General features: G+C 54.3%; 7 protein-coding genes across 7 annotated transcripts; 2 read left to right on the plus strand and 5 right to left on the minus strand.

Moving 5' to 3' along the window:
- Positions 1 to 454: 454 nt before the first annotated feature.
- Positions 455 to 1723, minus strand: MGL_0888 (uncharacterized protein; the record flags this gene model as incomplete). Its single annotated transcript, XM_001731568.1, has 1 exon — positions 455 to 1723. The coding sequence occupies one exon, from the start codon at positions 1721 to 1723 to the stop codon at positions 455 to 457; it is 1269 nt and encodes a 422-aa protein (XP_001731620.1).
- Positions 1724 to 2087: 364 nt separating this feature from the next.
- MGL_0889 (DNA-directed RNA polymerase II subunit RPB2) lies at positions 2088 to 5681 on the plus strand (the record flags this gene model as incomplete). Its single annotated transcript, XM_001731569.1, has 1 exon — positions 2088 to 5681. One exon carries the CDS (start codon positions 2088 to 2090, stop codon positions 5679 to 5681), a length of 3594 nt encoding a protein of 1197 aa, XP_001731621.1.
- A 432-nt stretch (positions 5682 to 6113) lies between these two features.
- MGL_0890 (uncharacterized protein) lies at positions 6114 to 10301 on the minus strand (the record flags this gene model as incomplete). The annotated part of the gene is made up of 1 exon (XM_001731570.1): positions 6114 to 10301. One exon carries the CDS (start codon positions 10299 to 10301, stop codon positions 6114 to 6116), a length of 4188 nt encoding a protein of 1395 aa, XP_001731622.1.
- Positions 10302 to 11343: 1042 nt separating this feature from the next.
- MGL_0891 (uncharacterized protein) lies at positions 11344 to 12360 on the minus strand (the record flags this gene model as incomplete). Its single annotated transcript, XM_001731571.1, has 1 exon — positions 11344 to 12360. The coding sequence occupies one exon, from the start codon at positions 12358 to 12360 to the stop codon at positions 11344 to 11346; it is 1017 nt and encodes a 338-aa protein (XP_001731623.1).
- A 630-nt stretch (positions 12361 to 12990) lies between these two features.
- MGL_0892 (uncharacterized protein) lies at positions 12991 to 14274 on the minus strand (the record flags this gene model as incomplete). The annotated part of the gene is made up of 1 exon (XM_001731572.1): positions 12991 to 14274. The coding sequence occupies one exon, from the start codon at positions 14272 to 14274 to the stop codon at positions 12991 to 12993; it is 1284 nt and encodes a 427-aa protein (XP_001731624.1).
- A 272-nt stretch (positions 14275 to 14546) lies between these two features.
- MGL_0893 (uncharacterized protein) lies at positions 14547 to 16161 on the plus strand (the record flags this gene model as incomplete). The annotated part of the gene is made up of 3 exons (XM_001731573.1): positions 14547 to 14753; positions 14813 to 14875; positions 14968 to 16161. The coding sequence occupies 3 exons, from the start codon at positions 14547 to 14549 to the stop codon at positions 16159 to 16161; spliced, it is 1464 nt and encodes a 487-aa protein (XP_001731625.1).
- Positions 16162 to 16316: 155 nt separating this feature from the next.
- MGL_0894 (uncharacterized protein) lies at positions 16317 to 18494 on the minus strand (the record flags this gene model as incomplete). The annotated part of the gene is made up of 1 exon (XM_001731574.1): positions 16317 to 18494. The coding sequence occupies one exon, from the start codon at positions 18492 to 18494 to the stop codon at positions 16317 to 16319; it is 2178 nt and encodes a 725-aa protein (XP_001731626.1).
- Positions 18495 to 18982: the final 488 nt, after the last annotated feature.

An 18982-nucleotide genomic window follows, 5' to 3' on the forward strand; every position in this document is an offset into this window, starting at 1 on the left:
AAACCTAGCTCCCTCAAGCTAGGGCTTTTGTCAAAACCATGCAAGCGTCCTGATATATTTTAGGTGCGGTACTTTCCTTTTCCTCCATCTTACAGCAAAAAAAGAACAACGCCACTTGCCTGGGTGCCACTGAAAGCTAGAGCTACACATACAGTGGGGCCAACGAGAGAGCACGTAGAGAATCTACTGTGGGACTTTCAAGGCGCAAATGTTCATCGACTTCGATTGTCTTCTAGCCCTTTCCATCAAGTCCACGATGAAGCTTGTATTGTCGAAAAAAAAAAAAACGCTTATCCCGAAGCACATGAATCAGGACAAGATCAACAACGTATAGTCGATGGGAATCAAATGGCTCATTTGCGAAACCAAGTGCAGACTGCGTCGTTTGGACTTCGTTCTTGTCGAACATTGGCACCACATGTCCCCCTTGCATAATCACTTTTGTGCGTTGTCTTTATCCGTCATCGCCTACGGGCTGAAGCGCGTGTCGACTACGACGAAGCCGTTCTTCTAAGTCCATGCCACCACTGGATTCGCCCCACAAGTTGCGCTGCTGATCTATTAGGAACGATGCGCGCCCTGTACCACCGCCTTTTCTCCACTGAGTCTTGTCATGCGCTAAATCGCGTCGCTTCTCTTCTTCTTGGTGTTCACGATTCTCTTGTTCGGACACATGTCGAATCATCGCGTCTCGATTTGCGTCCATCGTCTTGGCGTCTTGCATCATAGCCGCAAGTTTTGCTTCTCGCTCTTGTGCGTCGACAACACGCTGACGATCATCAGGCGATCGTGACCGTTGGCGTGAAAGGGTATCATGTGAGTGGCGCTCATTTCGTTCCTCCCAGTTGGGACGGCGACCACGTTCGTCCTGCCATGAGTGTCGATCGTGTGCTGGATAACGACCATCTTCACGAACATGCCGGTGGCGGTAGTGGTCGTCATTGTGTCGCTTATTGCGATCATAGTCATGAGCGTGTCGATCCTCGTTTCGAGCATCCCGGTAGCGGTCATCCTTGCGCCTGTCACCTTCATCATATCTTCGTGAGTGCTCGCGATGTCGTCTGTGTCGGCCTTCACAGTACTCTCTCTCACCGACGCCATCATCACGTCTTGCATGTGAGCGAGATACGCGCCCATGATGCGATCTGCGCTCATGTCGGTGCCGGTGGCGAGATCTCTCTTCGTGGCTATGATGGTTGTGTCGAGGCTCGTCATCTGGCAGGCCAAGGCGCGCACGCATTTGTCGAAGACGCGTCGGGTCCTTCATGAGCATTTCCTGCATAGCCTGCTCTTGTTTTTTGATGGCAAATAGTGGATCTTCCCTGATTTTTTGGGCCAGATCACGCGCAGAGCTCACGTCGGAACTCTCTTGGGCGGAAGGATCTGACGTCCTCGAAAGTCGTGCTGTCTCGTTCCCCTGAAGCAGCTTGTCGACACGCTTTTTTCCCAGTAGGTACTCTTCCAACTCAGCTTCCGATGGTCCACTGCTTGTCGCTGGCGTAGCGTACATCCACTCGACACGCTCAGGACGCCGTTTGCCTCCGGCCGCTTCATGGATCCGTTGCAATTCTTGCATTTGCCGCTCCTGCTCACGCTCCTTACGGAGCTCTTCGAGCTTCTTATTCTCGGCTGCTGCTTCTTGCTCATGGAGCCATACTTTCTCTTGGTTTTTCTGCAGTCGTGGATGCCATGACTTTTTTACGTTCAAGTCGCCTGCACCCATGGTTGGTGCACACAACGCTCAGGTGGAGAGACGTTTCTAAGTGTGGCGCCCCAAGGGGACGAAAAATTTCAGCCGCGCGGCGCCACATTGAAGGTAATGGATGACATCGTTGTCGTGCGCTACAGTCGCTTCGGCCGATATCACGTGCCCATGTGCGCGTCCATGGGACGTCTCATGTGGCGATGAGCACACGTTGAACGCTCTCACCCCTGACTTTAGGCGGCGCTTCGAACGCGAAGCTAGCACAGCAAAGCGACTACGGCACTGACAGCGTCAGTTTGTACTGAGCGGTGCTGTCTTTGCTTACAACTGTTGCTAATCTTCCTGCTGTTGCTGAACGCAAGTGCGTGTGTCTGCGACGACGATGTATGAGGACGAGGGCGTGGAAGAAATCAGCCAGGAGGATTGCTGGGACGTAATCAAGGCCTTTTTTGAAGAAAAGGGCCTTGTACGTCAGCAAATTGACAGTTTTAATGAGTTCATGAGCAACACTGTTCAGGAACTCGTGGAAGAGAGCAAGAGTCTCACGCTTGAGCAAAGTGATCAGCACACTGGTCAGGCCGAGGATAAGACTCGTCGTTATGAGATTGAATTTGGACAGATCTACATGAACAAGCCGCAACAGACAGAGGCGGATGGTAGCACGGCACCGCTGTTCCCCCAGGAAGCTCGGCAACGAAATCTGACATATTCTGCTGGCCTGCACGTGGACGTGTCTCAAAAAGTGCTGGTGAAGGGTGAGGAGGACGAGCTTGATGAAAATGGTGATCAACTATGGATCCCTGATCCTACCCAGGAGGAGATTGTAGACGAAAAAGTGTACCTGGGCAAAGTGCCTATTATGCTTCATTCGCACTTTTGTTGGCTCACGGACTTGCCGGATGAGGGCAAATACAGTTTGAATGAGTGTCCATTTGATTCTGGTGGCTATTTCATCATCAATGGTTCAGAAAAAGTTTTGATTGCGCAGGAGCGCATGGCGGCAAACCATGTGTATGTATTCTCTAAAGCGCCGCCATCGCCCATCACGTTCTTGGCTGAGATCCGCAGTGCCGTGGAACGTGGTGGCAAGACCATTAGCACAATGCAGGTAAAGCTCTTCTCGCGCAATCGGGAAAAGAGCCTAAACAATACTATCAAGGCAACGTTGCCTTACATTCGAAATGACATTCCCATCGTAATTGTGTTCCGTGCGCTGGGTGTGGTGCCAGATCGCGATGTACTGCAGCACATTTGCTACGACTTTAATGACACACAAATGCTTGAAATGCTCAAGCCGTGCATTGAAGAGGCATTCGTGATTCAGGATCGCGAGGTGGCTTTGGACTTCATTGGTCGCCGTGGCACGACGACAGGTCTCTCGAGATTTAAGCGTACGGCGTACGCGCAGGAAATTTTACAGAAAGAAATGCTTCCACACATTTCTATGTCGGAAGGATCCAATACGAAGAAAGCATACTTTTTCGGCTACATGGTGCATCGTCTTCTCCTTGCTGCGCTGGATCGCCGCGAGATTGATGACCGTGACCACTTCGGCAAAAAGCGTCTCGACTTGGCGGGCCCGCTACTCAGTGGCCTCTTTCGCATGCTTTTCCGCAAAGTAACGCGCGATATCTACCGTCACCTGCAACGATGCGTGGAAGATCAGCGCGAATTTCACCTGCAAGCGGCTGTGCGACACGCCACTATTACGAATGGCCTGCGCTACTCACTAGCCACCGGCAACTGGGGTGATCAAAAGAAGGCTATGCAATCAAAGGCTGGTGTCTCTCAAGTGCTGAACAGGTATACGTTTGCTTCAACGTTATCGCATCTACGCCGGTGCAATACACCTATTGGCCGGGATGGCAAGATTGCCAAGCCTCGACAGCTGCACAACACGCACTGGGGCATGGTCTGCCCCGCCGAGACTCCAGAGGGTCAGGCTTGTGGTCTTGTGAAGAATCTCAGTCTCATGTCTAACATTTCGGTCGGTACACCATCGGCGCCGATCGTCGAGTTCCTAGAGGAGTTTGGCCTCACGAGCCTGATCGACATGCAAGGTGCTGATCCGAAGGCAACGAAAGTGTTTGTGAACGGCGTGTGGCTCGGCACACATGATGATCCAGGCCAGCTTGTCGACACGCTGCGCGATTTGCGTCGAAAAGACGATATTAGTCACGAAGTGAGTGTCGTTCGAGACATTCGAGAGAAGGAGTTGCGTATCTACACAGATGCAGGTCGTTTGCTGCGCCCCCTGTTTATTGTGGACCAGCCAAGTATGACACTGCTGATCAAGCGGCATCATGTTGAGGCTTTGAACGAAGAGACGGGTGAAGGTTGGGACTGGACGCGACTGGTTCAATCTGGTGTAATAGAGTATCTCGACACGGAGGAAGAGGAAACTGTCCTGATATGCATGAGTCCATACGATTTGGAACAGTCACGAGAGTACAAGGCAACGAACGGGCATATGCCACCAGACATGTCGGACGCCACGCGCCGCTTGCGCTCAGCTCACACCTTTGCCGCTGACACGTGGACGCATTGCGAAATTCATCCAGCTATGATCCTGGGCGTTTGTGCGAGTATTATTCCTTTCCCTGATCACAACCAGTCGCCACGTAATACATACCAGTCAGCCATGGGTAAACAGGCAATGGGCGTGTTCCTTACGAACTACCAAATCCGTATGGATACGATGGCGAATATCTTGTACTATCCTCAAAAGCCACTCGCGACGACACGGGCAATGGAACACTTGCGGTTCCGTGAGTTGCCTGCTGGTCAAAATGCGATTGTTGCGATTCTGTGCTACTCAGGCTACAACCAGGAAGATTCGGTCATTATGAACCAGTCGGCCATTGATCGAGGTCTATTCCGGTCGTTGTATTACCGGACGTTCCAGGATATGGAGAAGAAGGTCGGCGTAATCACAATGGAGGAGTTCGAGAAACCTACACGCGATACAGCGATCCGTTTGAAGCACGGCACGTACGAGAAACTCGACGTTGATGGTCTCGTGCCGCCAGGCACTCGTGTGTCGGGAGAGGATATCATTATTGGCAAGACAGCGCCGTTGCCGCCTGACAGTGATGAGCTTGGTATGCGAAGTAAAATGCATACGAAGAAGGACGTCAGTACACCGATGAAGAGCACAGAGAGTGGCATTATTGACCAGGTGCTCATCACCACTAACGGCGAGGGTGCCAAGTTTGTCAAAGTGCGTGTGCGTTCGACGCGTGTGCCACAGGTCGGTGACAAGTTCGCTTCTCGTCATGGTCAAAAAGGCACCATCGGAATTACCTATCGGCAAGAAGACATGCCCTTCACGTGTGAGGGTATCACGCCAGACATTATCATCAATCCACATGCCATTCCTAGTCGTATGACCATTGGTCACTTAGTCGAGTGCTTGCTATCAAAAGTTGCCACATTGTCAGGACAGGAAGGCGACGCGACGCCATTCACCGATCTTACAGTGAAGGGTGTGAGTGATATTCTCTTCTCCTTGGGCTTCCAATCACGTGGTCTGGAAGTGATGTACAATGGCCACACTGGCCGCAAGTTGCAGGCGCAAGTGTATCTTGGTCCAACGTATTACCAGCGCCTGAAGCACATGGTGGATGACAAGATCCACAGTCGTGCGCGTGGTCCTGTTCAGATCCTGACGCGCCAGCCTGTGGAAGGCCGTTCGCGCGATGGTGGCTTGCGATTCGGTGAGATGGAGCGTGATTGTATGATTTCACATGGTATGGCAAACTTCTTGAAAGAGCGCATGTATGATGCGAGTGATGCGTACCGACTGCATATTTGTGATCTTTGCGGACTGACCGCCGTTGCCAACCTGCGAAAGAGCACGTTCGAATGCCGTGCATGTCGCAACCGCTCGGCGATTTCTCAAATACACATTCCCTACGCGGCAAAGCTTCTCTTCCAGGAGCTTATGAGTATGGGTATTGCCTCACGGTTGTACTAAGTAGGCGAATAGCATGTGTTGTTTCAAACCATGAAGACAAGCATGTAATGGCGAATCTTTGTTTGCTGTATACTACATCTATGTTGAACTTTGAAGTAGAAAACCAAGGCGTCTACCGCGCCGAATGAACGTTGAGCTGAATAGCTGTATTTCTAGAGTAGCAGGTGGCTTATCGAGCTACCTCTTTGTAGTAGAAGAAATTACCAAGACGTAAATGTAGCTTGTTATTTAGAGACATCTGTGACCAACTTGGTTAGCCCAGAGTACGTCCCATTGAAATACTTTCAAGACATGTGTTCATAGCTATGTCATGATACCGCGATGGTAGAAACCCAACTAAAGAAACCAGGAACGGATTTCTACAAGCATACATGTATCCGTTCTTCATCTCTCACAGACTCCTTTTCATGAAGTACTCATTCTTCCCTATCATCAACTCCGGCGAAACAAGCTACGCATGCCTTGACTTGATTTTTCTTTGGATAATGACTTGTTCGACAAATCCTGCAAATCACGTTCACCGGTATGCATCATATTCATTTGTGGGGAATGGGGAAGCGATGTCTCTGCATCAGGGATATCGTTTCTCAGTTGTGCACCTGCTGTCGGCGGCGACGGCGCCTGACTCATCATTAAATCCTTATTTGTGTTGGCATTCGTAAAACTAGGCCGACCCGACGAAGTGCCCATCATGCGAGATTCGTCAAATGATGTGCCGACCTTCGATGGCATAAAGTGTGGTGGGTGAAGTGGGTCATGCGCCCCCCATGATGACGATGTCGGCAGAACAGCTCCGGACGAATTTTGGAACGGTGGAGGGCCATCAAACGATTCGTCATTGTGCGAGGCAGGACTGCCGAAGAAGCCCTGCGAGGGTGCTTGACGTCTCGGCGCAGTCGTGGCCAATTCGGGCGCCATGACCGGTGGTGTTTCGATCAGTAACGACTGTGGTTCAATAGAGCGCATGTGCGGCCGACCAGCAGCCCCACGACTCAATGTGCTTAGGGAGTTCGTCGATGCACGAGAGCGGTCTAGTAGGGACAAGTCCTCTTCAGACATGCTAGGCGAAAGATGCTGCTGCTGCTGGTGCTTTTCTTCTTTTCTGCGCCGGGGCCACTTGAATTTTGGAGACATTTTTGAGAAAAAGTGACGTGACGGCGAATTCAACACACCATTATGCTCGTGACTCAGTTCAGCTGAAGCCTGCGCATCGGGTGCCAACTGGTTGCCGTTGAGTTGCAAATTCGGACTCATCGGGCTCATCGATGAAATCGGCATGGGTTCATGGTTGGGCGGTGTCATTCGGCCTTGTACATGCAGTGGTCCTAGCACTGAAGGGCCTGAAGATTCGGCATCAGGCGCGAGAGGAGGCGCATGAGTCGGAACCGAGTTGATGCTCGACTCAGGGCTCGTCATAGCCGCAGGGCCAAGCATCGGCATCGCCGTAGATGCCCGCTCTTTCCGTCCGAGCTCCTGTGGCATTTGTTCATCAGATGGAGGAAATAAAGAGTTTGGCATCACAGGCATGTTAGCATTTTGGTGTACATCGGTCACTTGAGGCTGCGGTTCACTTGACGACGAAGATACAGCTGGTTTGGATGCAGCAGCCTTGTCGGTCCAGCGGGCCCAATCGTCGTCGACTGCCACAGGTGGCGGCTGCACAGGTCCAGAGGGCTGCATGCGTTGCAACACAGACTCGAGTTGGGTCGTTGCATCATCTGGATTAGAGAGCCATTGCGTTTGGGAAAGTTCATGCTCATCTTTGGGCGGCGGTTGTGGTGGTCCGTTGGGTGGAAGATCCCATCGCACACTCCATGCGCCGTCATGCGGAGGAATCGACACGTCCAAGGCACCCAGTTTTGATAAGAGTGGCTGTTGTGCCGGTACAAGCTGCGTCGGCACAGGCGGTGTCGAATTTTGAGGAATACGCACAGGGGGGTGCTCGGGCAAAGGCGCCGCGGATTCAGGCGGTGTCAACACACGAGATGATGGAACGTCCGATGCACGTGCTTGAGGTGCAGCCTGCGCCCATGAGTTCTCTTCCCAAGCAGGCGCCTCCAGTCTTCGAGGAGCAAGCGATTGAGAGTCCCGTATTTGTAGTGGTTCAGTTGATGAGGCCATGACATCATGAGGCCACGGGTCGTGCAATGGATATGAGTCACGCATTTGCGGTGGCGCTGGATGTGCGGCGAAGGAGATATTGTCTTGCGGCCAACCATCAGAAGAAGCTTGCCATGCTGGGCGAGGTCCATGACCCCACTGTGCCAATGCACTAGTCAATGGCGTCTGCTCTGCACTCCAAGCTGGAGCCTCACCATTAGGCAGGCCCCAAACTGATTGATCGTCTGCGGGCTGCCGGTGAGCGGCGTCAATGGACGAAGAACGCTGCATGTCGTTAGAGCCTTTGGGGTCCGTCGGAGGCTCGTCCAACTGCAAAGCAACAGCAGGAGGCGCAGGGGGGGCGGACAGAGCAGCTGAATCGGCCGGGCCCATGGGACTTGTACCCGATGATGTCCATGAAAGCGACGTGCCAAGTGGCGCAGATGCAGACGCATGGCTTGACGATCTTAAATGGCCTGAGGGCACTGGCGCGCTCGAGAACTGAGCAGGAGCGTCCATAGAGCCAAGATCTGGTGAATCTTTGAGATTCAACAGGTCATCCGTATGGCTGGAGTGCGTGGAAAGAGCAGCACGGTTTGCAATCGGTACGGGTGAGTCAGGTTGTTCACGGATGGTGTCGGACATCATAGGTCTTTCAGCCATGAGATTACGCCGCACACCCGATACAAACGGACGGCGGTGCGCATCACTGCGCGGTGAAAGAAGCTCAAGCGCACGTTGCAGATCGCCTAATGTATTGTTGAAGTCAATACTGTCTTGCCGACTGAGTTGGACAGCCGATGGTGCCTCGATAGATGCGCGGTCTTGATGCGGCAGACCCGCCGTAGGTGCCGGTTCAGAAGCAGTTGCAGACAAAGACGCAGATGTAGGGGCAGATGGCCACGGGGATGACTTATCACTGCTGAGTGACGTTGACTCCGGCTCAGGGAGCGAGTTACCAAGCATGATCGGAGAACGCAACGAAGCATTGCTTCGATGTCTGACACGGTCGATAGCTCCGCGTTTTGGAGCAACATCAGCGACGTCTGATGGCATCGCCAACGTATTTAACGCAGGCATCGGTGGCTCCTCCAACATGGAGTTGGGCTGCTCTGCTGGCTGATTGGGCCGTGAGGTACTGGTCATCATAAGTGGCGGTGGCAATGGCATGGGTCGTGAATGCCAGTCATTTGGCGGTACATGTGGTGTGCTTGTACTACGCCGATGTCCGCGAGCTTTTTCATCGGTCGTCATCAACTCATTGTCGGGATCTTGGCTTTCCATCACTTCATTCATGCGAGCAGAAGCACGCTTCACAGAGCGTGGAACGTCGATGGACGCCCGGTGCTTGTGACGCCGAGCCAATGCACTTTTCCGCTCTTGCTCGGTGAGCCTGTCGCGAGCTTCTTCAACATCAAGTTCAGGAGAAGGTGGAGTACGCGGCTTGCTAGGCTCATTCGACTTGTGGGAGCCAAAGAGCCGCGATGCAGCAGCGGACAAACTTGCAACAGTAGAGCTCATAGTATGGCGGTCACGCTTGGGTTCCGCCTCTGGTGCAGCATCGTGTTTCTTATCCTGTTTGTCGTGAAGTTCGGAATCAACACCTTTGCTATGACCATGGTCGACCACGTCGCGAAGATCATCCTCGTGGGCATCAGTTGTATCCTGATTGTGAGTTGAAGGTCTCTCATTCGATTCGAGATGGCGATTATCATCCATAGGCTGGTCGTAGTCTAGATGACGTTGTTTCGACGACGGCCGGGGTGGCGGCGGCGGCGGCACTTGAGGGGACGCCGGTGATGCAGGCGACGAGGATGAGAAGGCATCGTGTGAGAATTGCTGCTGTGGAGGTGTGCGAATCACGACAGAGCCTGTCTCTGAAGGCAAAGGTTCAGTGGCCCATTCATGATGATCGTAAAGAGGCCTATCGGCGGCGGGAGTTGTGGGGGCTGTGGCCATGTCAGGCGCGCTGCTGGTGGGTGCGGATTCGGACACCTGACTCGTCGGCTCGATAATAGGCGCATCACGAAGGTTGACAGGTGCATCCTGAGGAACCATGTCATTTTCCGGCGAAACACCGGACGCAGGCTCTGGAGGCATGTATGTGTACGATGTCGAACGCGGCTTGGGCGGCTCTCCGGAAGGGGGTGGGGGCAGGATGCGGGACGACGACGGCGAAATCACATGTGAAGCTAGATGAAGAGGGCGCGGTCCGCCGGTCTTGGGCGCAGGAAGCGGTGGCGCGTCCGACGATTTGTTCGACACAGAGCTTTCAGCGACGGCTTCTGCATGCGCAAGGAAGGGACGCCACCATTTTGCACGAAGAGGATCGACAGCCCATTCTAGCCTTGCGACGATAGGAAGACGACCTGCCTCGAAGGAAAAAGACGCAGGTCCTGGCGTAGAACGTGTTGAGCCGAGAGACATCTGGCTTGCCACGCGAGGTAAACGGCGTGAGGGCGTTCCTTGCCGAGAGCGCGGTGACGGATTTCCCCTGCGGTGATAGGTCAGCGAGGGCATGCGAGTGGAAGAGTCGGTATCGAATACATCCATCGATGCGTTCACATCATCCATGTCTTCTTCCTCGAAAAAGCTGCTCCATAGCGTCGCCCATGTACTGTCACCAATACGAGGGCCATCGCCGCCTTGGCCATCATCAACAAGATAAAGCGATATGCCACCAACACTAGGAAGACCGTATTCCCGTGCAATGGCGTACAGCTGACCACCTAAAGTGGATATAGGGGCAACAAAGTACCGCGACGTGCCAAGGAGCGAACTGAGGTATTGCGAGGAAGTGCCTCGACAGGCAAATCTGGTGGTGGGATCACCGTTACGAAGTAAGACGAACTTGCTGATACAGTCGAGCGCCCCGGGTACATACGCGAGGGCGCACGATGCTGCATAGGAAGTGACTGAGATTCTGAACGCGCCCCTTCATCATCACTATCTGGGAAAGCGTCTGATTGGTACGTAGAAACGTCAACACCCTGTCGTGGATCACGGATCAGGGTCGTCTGGTCTGGAACGGTGGGATGATATGCATCATGCATTCGCCCCAGCATCGCCAAGAGCAACCGATCCTCGGTTCGAGAAACCGCGTAGGCAGGGACGTGAAAGAGCGCACAAAGTTTGACGCGGCGCGAGAGAGTGACGACGGCCGAGAAATCAGGGGTAGGGACGCTGGGTCGACAGAGCTGCCAGATCAGGAAAAAAAAATTCTGAAGTGACCGCGACAGGCTGACAGGTCCAGTGCCGGCTATTGAAAGAGAGAGATATTCGCGCCACACGCAAGGCGATGACGCGTAGCGCGTGTGCTGCAGACTATATTCTGCAGGTGCGCCGAGGTCTCGGCGCTATGAAGGCACTCGGGCATGCACGTACATGCATATGAGGCAGCAAATCAGATAAATCCTTACAGGAGGCACGCATGGCCGCACACCTGCATACATTGCCCACACACACACACAGGACAAAGACTATGAAGAGATCAAGCCGCATAGTACAACCGAAGCAATACAGATACACAAACTTATCTTACATGAATTATACGTCATCGTTATCATACACAAGCGACGTTCGATGTTGAAGAAGACCCCGCCTTGATGCGCAGCATCGCAGCGGCATGTTCATACTGAGTTAAATGCACCGGCACATAGACTGTCGTAGCTGAGGAAGAGTCATGTGAAGTTGAACCGAAAAGGAGGTGTGCGACCTTATCGCCATACCAATCGCCATCAGGATCCGTCCAATAGACGCGCTTGATGCCAGCCCAGTACATCCACTCGAGACAGCGCCAGCAAGGACGGCTATCGGCGTACCGGGGCTCGACGGTTGGAATCGGAATTCGAGACGATGTGAATCCATGCTGCCGACGCCGTTGCTCCTTCGCCTTGGCCTTCGACTCAGTGTCTTGCAAAAGCCGCACCACGTACAAGTCTGCACCACGAACGCGTGAGTCAGTCATTATCGGCTGAGAGCGTCTTGCAACCACCTTTCGATACGCAACGGCTGTAGTCTGAGGACATGTTGCAGAAGCCTTTGTTTTCGCGTTTACGTTCACCTTTGACGTTTCAGTTAATGTCAAACCCACTGCACCGTTGTCTGCTTCACTGGGTGGTGTAGAAGGATGTGAAGACGATGACGACGCAGTCGAAAGTTCGCTCGCAACACTATCGGCGCCGTCTGACCCGGCTGTTTCACTTGAAGCACTACCACCCGAACTTGCATTCTTAAGTCCACGAGCTTTCCGCTCGCGCTTCAACTGCTTCCGTTGCTCAATGCGCTGCGCACGCTGAGCCTGGAGTTTCTGTTGACAGCGCTTCAGTACCTGATTACCGGCCCAAGGCCCACATCCAAGGCCCACACCATTGAGTCCAGCGTTGCGTGAGTGACGGTTTTTCTTCAGCTCGTTCTTGATAGCGCGGTTTAAGACACCACTGAGACTCGGGGGCAAAAGCGACGCGCTGTTGCTCCCGCTTTGCGCCCTCGACCAGTGCGCGGTCACACTTGGTCTTCTTGATATCCATGGCACGCTTACCGGTGGACATCGAGGACGCGTCGCCAAAGCGGGAGCCATCCTGCATCGCGAGCGACAAAACCTTTAGCTTCGCACATGCCATGTCGACGGGGTCTACAACCAGGCTGCTTCGAGGGATATGGGGCTTTGCACCGCGAAGCGCTGTTGTGATGGCGTGCATTTCAGCATGCATACTAAAGTATGATTGCGGTTGAGAGCCTGCGTGGCAGCAAGGGTGATTCGGCCAAGCCTGCTCGTCCTCGTGGTCGGCAGCCGTGTCGTTATCCACTGGCAATTCAACGGCGGCATGTGCATTGAGAGGCCCACTAAATCCAGTACGCACATGATTGTGTCCCTTGGCCTAGAATTTTACCACCCTTAGTGATAATGGCGCCGTGTCGATACCTCATGTTGGAGCGCAACGCCTCTTGTGTAGCAGCATTGCGCAACTTATCTCCGCGCTTTAGACTAGGCATTGTCAGTCAAGTTGAATGTCAACAAAATGAGTAGGGGAGTGGCAGGACTTGATTGTGAACAGGATTCAGTTCAGCGTATCTTCTAACGAATGAGGAAGGAAGGCCAAATGCCAACCTGTGACAAACGCGAAAAAAAAAATCCAACTAACCGCGAGCTGTATGACATCGCCGGCGGATTGACTCGAAATCTGTCGGCCGACAGACCCATTTTGACTCACGGCTCTGAGTCAGACGAGATGGTGATATAGGTTTGGGGTGCAACACTTGAGGCCGTCGCAGGCGTTGATGCAGTAACGGGAGTGTCTTCAGCGTCCGATGAAACGAGATCAATCGATGTAGGCTGGGAGGAAGTAGTAGGGGTGCCGCGCTTGGGGATTATGAGTGTCGGAGGGTTTGAAGTCGAAGGTATATGCGTATGGTACGGCAAAGACATAGATGGTGGCGACGATGACGGGAGGGATGAACTGGGTGTCGTGGATGCTAGTTGGCTTGACTCGAGTCTTTGTAGTAGTGATGAAGTTTGATGAGCCTGGCAGGACAGGGATCTTTGAGTCGTTGAAGAGGACGTGGCAAGTTGCGGTTGCGGTTGGTTTGCATGCTCGACTTGCTGCATGACTTGCTCAGCATCCATGAGCCAAACATCGTCGTCATCGTCGTCATTATCATCATCGATGCCTTGGTCGCCTGATACGTGTTTATTTGAAGCCGTGTCAGTTGGTTCAGGCAGAGGAGGTTGAAGCAGATCAAAAGATTGAGGCTTGCTGACTGGCGTATGCTCAGGTTGATGCCCCGCAAGGGGCTGGTGCCGTTGTTTCTCCAGCTGTGATGATAATGTTGATGGTTGTGATGGGTATGACTTCAGCAACTGTTGGCGCTGCTGCTCGACGCCGCCGCGTGGCAGTATCTTTCCCAATGCCGAGCCGATGCGCTGCGCAAGCTCAGCCAGGGAATCCATCTCAGGCACTGTGCCACCTAGGACGCGGACTGTGGATGGCGTGAGCAATAGAGCGTCTTGTTCGTACATAGGATGAAGGAGGAGGAGCTTCGTGCCGAGGCATGTATCTAGCGAAAGGGAGGGAATCCGCTCGTACTCGTACGCAACAATAGGCGTCGAGATATAACCGTCGCTCAGTTCAAGACGAAGCATCCCACGAGGATAGGGTGTTGTGGGCTCTGATTGCCTAGCCACCCAGACATCATGTAGTGCTTGAGCAGGCACCCCAACATCCATCACGCCTACGATCTGCACGAATGCATGGAGAGACTTGTCTATGCACGTAAGAGAAGCATGATCCATTGACTGTACCAAGTCTGATGCCATGAGCTGCGCACGGACACTATGGTGCAGTAGAGAAGTGTGTGATAATAACGACGCGTCGCGAGCGCACAAGTGTGCAATGCACTCGGCGACCCATTCTTCACTGAGAGGAATGTTGCCCAACTCAGCTTGGAGTACTGCGCAAGTATCATGAAGGAGCGGCTGTACGTCAAGGTGCATGGGGACGATGGTGCGGCCCCCGACACGCTCGAGCGTCGCTGAATCAGCGCGTGAGAAATGGTGGTTTGTTCACGCAGCACAGTCTGAATGTATGGACTGGCGTGTGGCGTTGGTTTGTGGAGAGCGTGGTGCGTGGCAAAATGTACATAAATCCTCGATTTATTGACCTCGGGCTTTAGGGCAGACGCAGCGAAGGGTAAGTGGGAAAAGCACAAGCCGCACGGGTTGTACGTTCCTACCGCTTAGCCTATACGTGACGGTTGTTGTTGACAATGTATGCAATTGTGCGACAGCAGATGCTTCGAGCGGGCTCGCTCATGCGCACGAGTGCAGCCTACCTGCACACAAGCACGGCTGCGCGTGAGTTGAGCAAGTTTACGATGCCTGCGATGAGTCCAACTATGCAAGATGGTGGCATTGCTGCGTGGCGGAAAAAGGAGGGCGAGTCGTTCAACGGCGGTGATGTGTTGCTCGAAATCGTAAGTAGGAAACAGGTTGAAAGGTATGGCGTGATGCTGACTTGGGTGCTCGTGTGTAGGAAACAGACAAGGCGACGATGGAAGTGGAAGCACAGGACGACGGTGTGCTGGCCAAAATTATTGTACGTTTGTGACGAGACAGAGCATGGGAGAGGCTCTAGAAGGCCTTGAGCTCGGGCACTGTGAATATCAGAGCTAACTCGGTTGTGTTTAGGCCGACGCAGGCTCGAAGAATGTGCCAGTGAACTCGACCATCGCTATTATTGGTGAAGAAGGCGATGACTTGTCGGGTGCAGATGCGCTTGCAAAGGAGGCAGAGAGTGAATCGGCCTCGGCATCGGCCGGCGAAGCAGAAAAGGCGGCTAAACAAGAGGAGAGTGCGAAGGAGGAAGAGTCGAAGCAGAAAGAGGCCAAGAGCGAGGAGGAGGACAAGCCGGCAGCGCCCAAGCCCCGCGAGAGTGACGACAGCGGCACAGCTTCGAAGCTCGCATCGATGGACCATTTGAGTGCGAGTCCTATCGCGAAGCGCATTGCTCTTGAACGGGGTATTCCTCTGTTGCAGGTGAAGGGCTCGGGACCCAATGGCCGCATTGTGAAGGAGGACGTGGAGAAGTTTGCCTCAGGCTCGGGAGCCGCCGCCGCCGCCGCCACGGCGTCCACCGCCGCTGCAGGTGGCAGTGCGCCAGCGTACACGGATCAGCCCCTGTCGAACATGCGTCGTACCATTGCCAAGCGCCTGACCGAGAGCAAGTCGACGGTGCCGCACTACTATGTCACGTTTGATATTGAGATGGCCCGTGTTCTGCAGTTGCGCGAAGTGTTCACCCGTGCGTCGGCAGAGGCAGCGCGTGGCGACGAGGCCAAGGCGAAGCAGGCGAAGCTGTCGGTGAATGACTTTATCGTCAAGGCTGCGGCGTTGGCTCTGAAGCAAGTGCCGGCGGCTAACTCGGCGTGGCACGGCGAGTATATTCGTGAGTACCACACACAGGACATTAGTATGGCCGTCGCTACGCCGAACGGCCTCATTACGCCGATCATTCGGAACTGCGGCGCGATTGGTCTTACCGAGATTGGCAAGCAGAGCAAGGAGCTCGCCAAGAAGGCGCGCGACGGCAAGCTGAAGCCGGAAGAATACCAGGGCGGCACGTTCACGATTTCGAACATGGGCATGATGGGCACGTCCCACTTCACGGCGATCATCAACCCGCCGCAGAGCTGTATCTTGGCGATCGGCGCGACAGAGGCACGCCTTGTGCCGGACGAGTCGACGGACAAGGGCTTCAGGACCGTGCAGGTGATGAAGGCGACGATCTCGGCGGACCACCGCGTTGTCGATGGTGCGTTGGCCGCCCAGTGGATGCAGGCATTCAAGGCAGCGCTCGAGAACCCACTCTCGTTTATGCTGTGAGGCATTCTTCCACATAGGACTGTGGGTCTGCGCCGTGCTGTGCTGTGCTGTGCCAGGCTATGCTGAGCTACGGAATGCCGTGCTGTACAGTGCCGCACCGCACGTATGTGTGGGTGCGTGTGTGGTGATTCACTACTACATACAGACGAGCTAGATTAGGATGTGCTTTCTTTTCTATTAGCGAGACGGTGATCGGCCGCTTGGATCAGCACCTTGGCCGCTTCCTCGAACGCCTTACACAGGACGTGAGGCACGTCGCGGAACTCGGGCACATCGTCACATGACACAGCGAGGGAAAAGTCTTTCGCATAGCTAATCATTCCGATAGCCATCGTTGCCTTGCCGGGCGAGCTGGGTGGCAGCACATGGTAGCTGTAAGCCTCATGCCGGCCGAACTTGACAGGCTCTGTAGGGCCGGGCACGTTCGTAGCGACATGGTACTCGCTGAACGCACGATAGAACAACTGCCGAGTGACGGGGTAGTTTGGTAGGAAGCCCACACGGTGCCTGCACCAGTACAGGAACAGCTTGTACCAGATTTTGGGAAGGTGTGACTTTTTGAGGCGCATCATTTCCTTGTGCACATCTGCCAGCATGTTTTCAACGGGCGTCTCGTCCAGGTTTGGGTACTTGAGCCAAATCATCGCGCCAGTCGTAAAGTTGTGCAGGTCCCAGTTGCCCTGGGGCCGCACCGAGATGGGAATAAAAATAGCAGCACGGTTATCGCTTGACGTGCCGATCGGACTCAGCCGGCGTGACGCCTGCGCCATAGCCCGAGCGAGGATCGCAATAGCAACGTCGTTGAGGGTGAGGTTCATGGTTTCTGTTGAGTACGCCTCGCGGATGCGTTTGATTGCGTCCATCGATATGCCGTCCGAGTGGAAGTACAGCCGCTGCGGCGTACGCTTCATCTTCATGTTGCGGTATACGAACGACCTGCGCCGGCGCATGTACAGTTCGCGAATCGTGTAGCACGTGTGCGAGATGGTGCCAAAGACGGAGGGCTTGAGCGCCTTACGTTGGCTCTTTTTCTTTTGCTTCGAAGTGTCGACCCACTGCTGCACTTCCTTGATGCCCATGCCTTTGGACATCGCAGTAAGTGCGGCATGGTATGACTGGATCATACCTTGGCCATCGGAAAAGCAGTGGTGGATTTTGATCATGAGCGCGCTTTTCCCACCGTCGGCTGTATCGAGACCTTGCACGAGAAGTGCCTCCCACACGGGCTTGTTGTAGTCGAAGTGCCGAGCAAGAAAGCGTCCCGCGACCTTGAACAGCTGCTCGTCGGTGCCGTGCCCTTCACACGAGATCACTTCGATGTTCTCTGACACGTGGAAGTCCTCGTCAATGCGCCACTGCGCTGGGCGGAGCCATGAGCCGGCCCGCAGCGTCTTGGAGTACATCATGCGCGGCCCTCGGTTCGGCGGCAGATTCCCCCGCTTCATCGCCTCGTTCCGCTCGCGATGCACGCGCTCAGCGTCTTCGGCCGTCTGCTTCCGCCGCCGCTTGTCGCGCCGATGCGCCGAGTACGGCTCAAAGTCCACGACGTATCGGTACTTTGGATATAGTTGCACTAGCACCTCGAAGAAGGCTCGCACCGTCTTGTAGTCCAGGCGTGTCTTGAACAGGTATATGGAAAAGCACGCCGGCTGGTACGTATCGTCCTCCATGAGAAGTGTGAGGTTGTCGATGCCATTCATCGCAAATACACGGCCTTCTTTCATCGTATTGACTTGGTTGCGCGGCGGTACAGCGAGATGCCGCGTCTTGTTCGTCCGGGGTGGCTCACGGGCAGCCATCATCACATCGTGGTTCTCAATCGTGTCGTGAAAGACGGTACTGCCAGATGTTTCAATCGAGCGTGCATCCATCGCTGATCTGCCACTCCCCTCAAGCAAGTTGGCTGTGCGGCTGGACGACACAAAGGCACGGTTCGTGGGCTCTTGCCGTGGCATACTTTTGCGCCTCGGCCCATGACTTGGTCGTGACTGGTGCCGGTGTGCATGTGGTGCGACGGCCGCAGCATTTCTGGATGCATCAGATCGCCGTGAACGCCGTGGTCGCAGAGGAGCATCGGTATCACCGCCTAGGTCAGCCCGACGTGAACGCCGGCGGACGGGGTCACCGGCGTCGTCGTCGTCGTCTAGCACAGGCCGCCGTGAGCGCCTTGTCTTAGGCGTCATGCCATGCTCGCCACCTAGCTCAGAGGCGCGCGCATGCCGCGGCGTCGGAACATCTGTGCTGTCGTAAAACTCTGATCGTCGCGATCGTCGTGGTGTCGATCCATGAGCAGTTTGAGCTGGCGCAGTCCGTCGCGCACGCCGCGACATCATGATCTGATCCTTCTCCTCAGGAGCAGCATCTCTGTGTAATGTCCCCGAAGATAAACGCGTATCTCGACTGTGAGTGTGCCTTTTTGGCGCATGGGCGGAATGGCTATGGTGTGAGTGAGAATGGTGGCTTTGCGCGGCAGGCGCATGGGTTCTTCGAGTGGTGTGATTCATGGAAGTGGATTCGGAACCAATATCATCTTTGTCGTCGTCTTCCGCGTATGGATCTGTAAACTCAACAGGTCCATGCGACGACGCCACATGATAACCTGCATGAGAATCCGGCGGTGTGTGAGACTGGCGAGCTCGTCGAATGCGCCGCTTCACACGCTGCGCATGTTCGCGAGTATGATGATCGTCATCCGTCCATCCTTCTGAGTAATACCTGTCGCGCGGCGGATCACGATCCATGTCAGACACAGAAGGTAGGTATTAGGGACAGGTGCGCGGCTCTCACACACTTTCTCTATCCAGGGCGGTGGAGAGGTCCA

The sequence above is a fragment of the Malassezia globosa genome, assembly GCF_000181695.2.
Source record: "Malassezia globosa CBS 7966 chromosome Unknown mgl_sf_2.1, whole genome shotgun sequence".
Classification (NCBI taxonomy): domain Eukaryota; kingdom Fungi; phylum Basidiomycota; class Malasseziomycetes; order Malasseziales; family Malasseziaceae; genus Malassezia; species Malassezia globosa.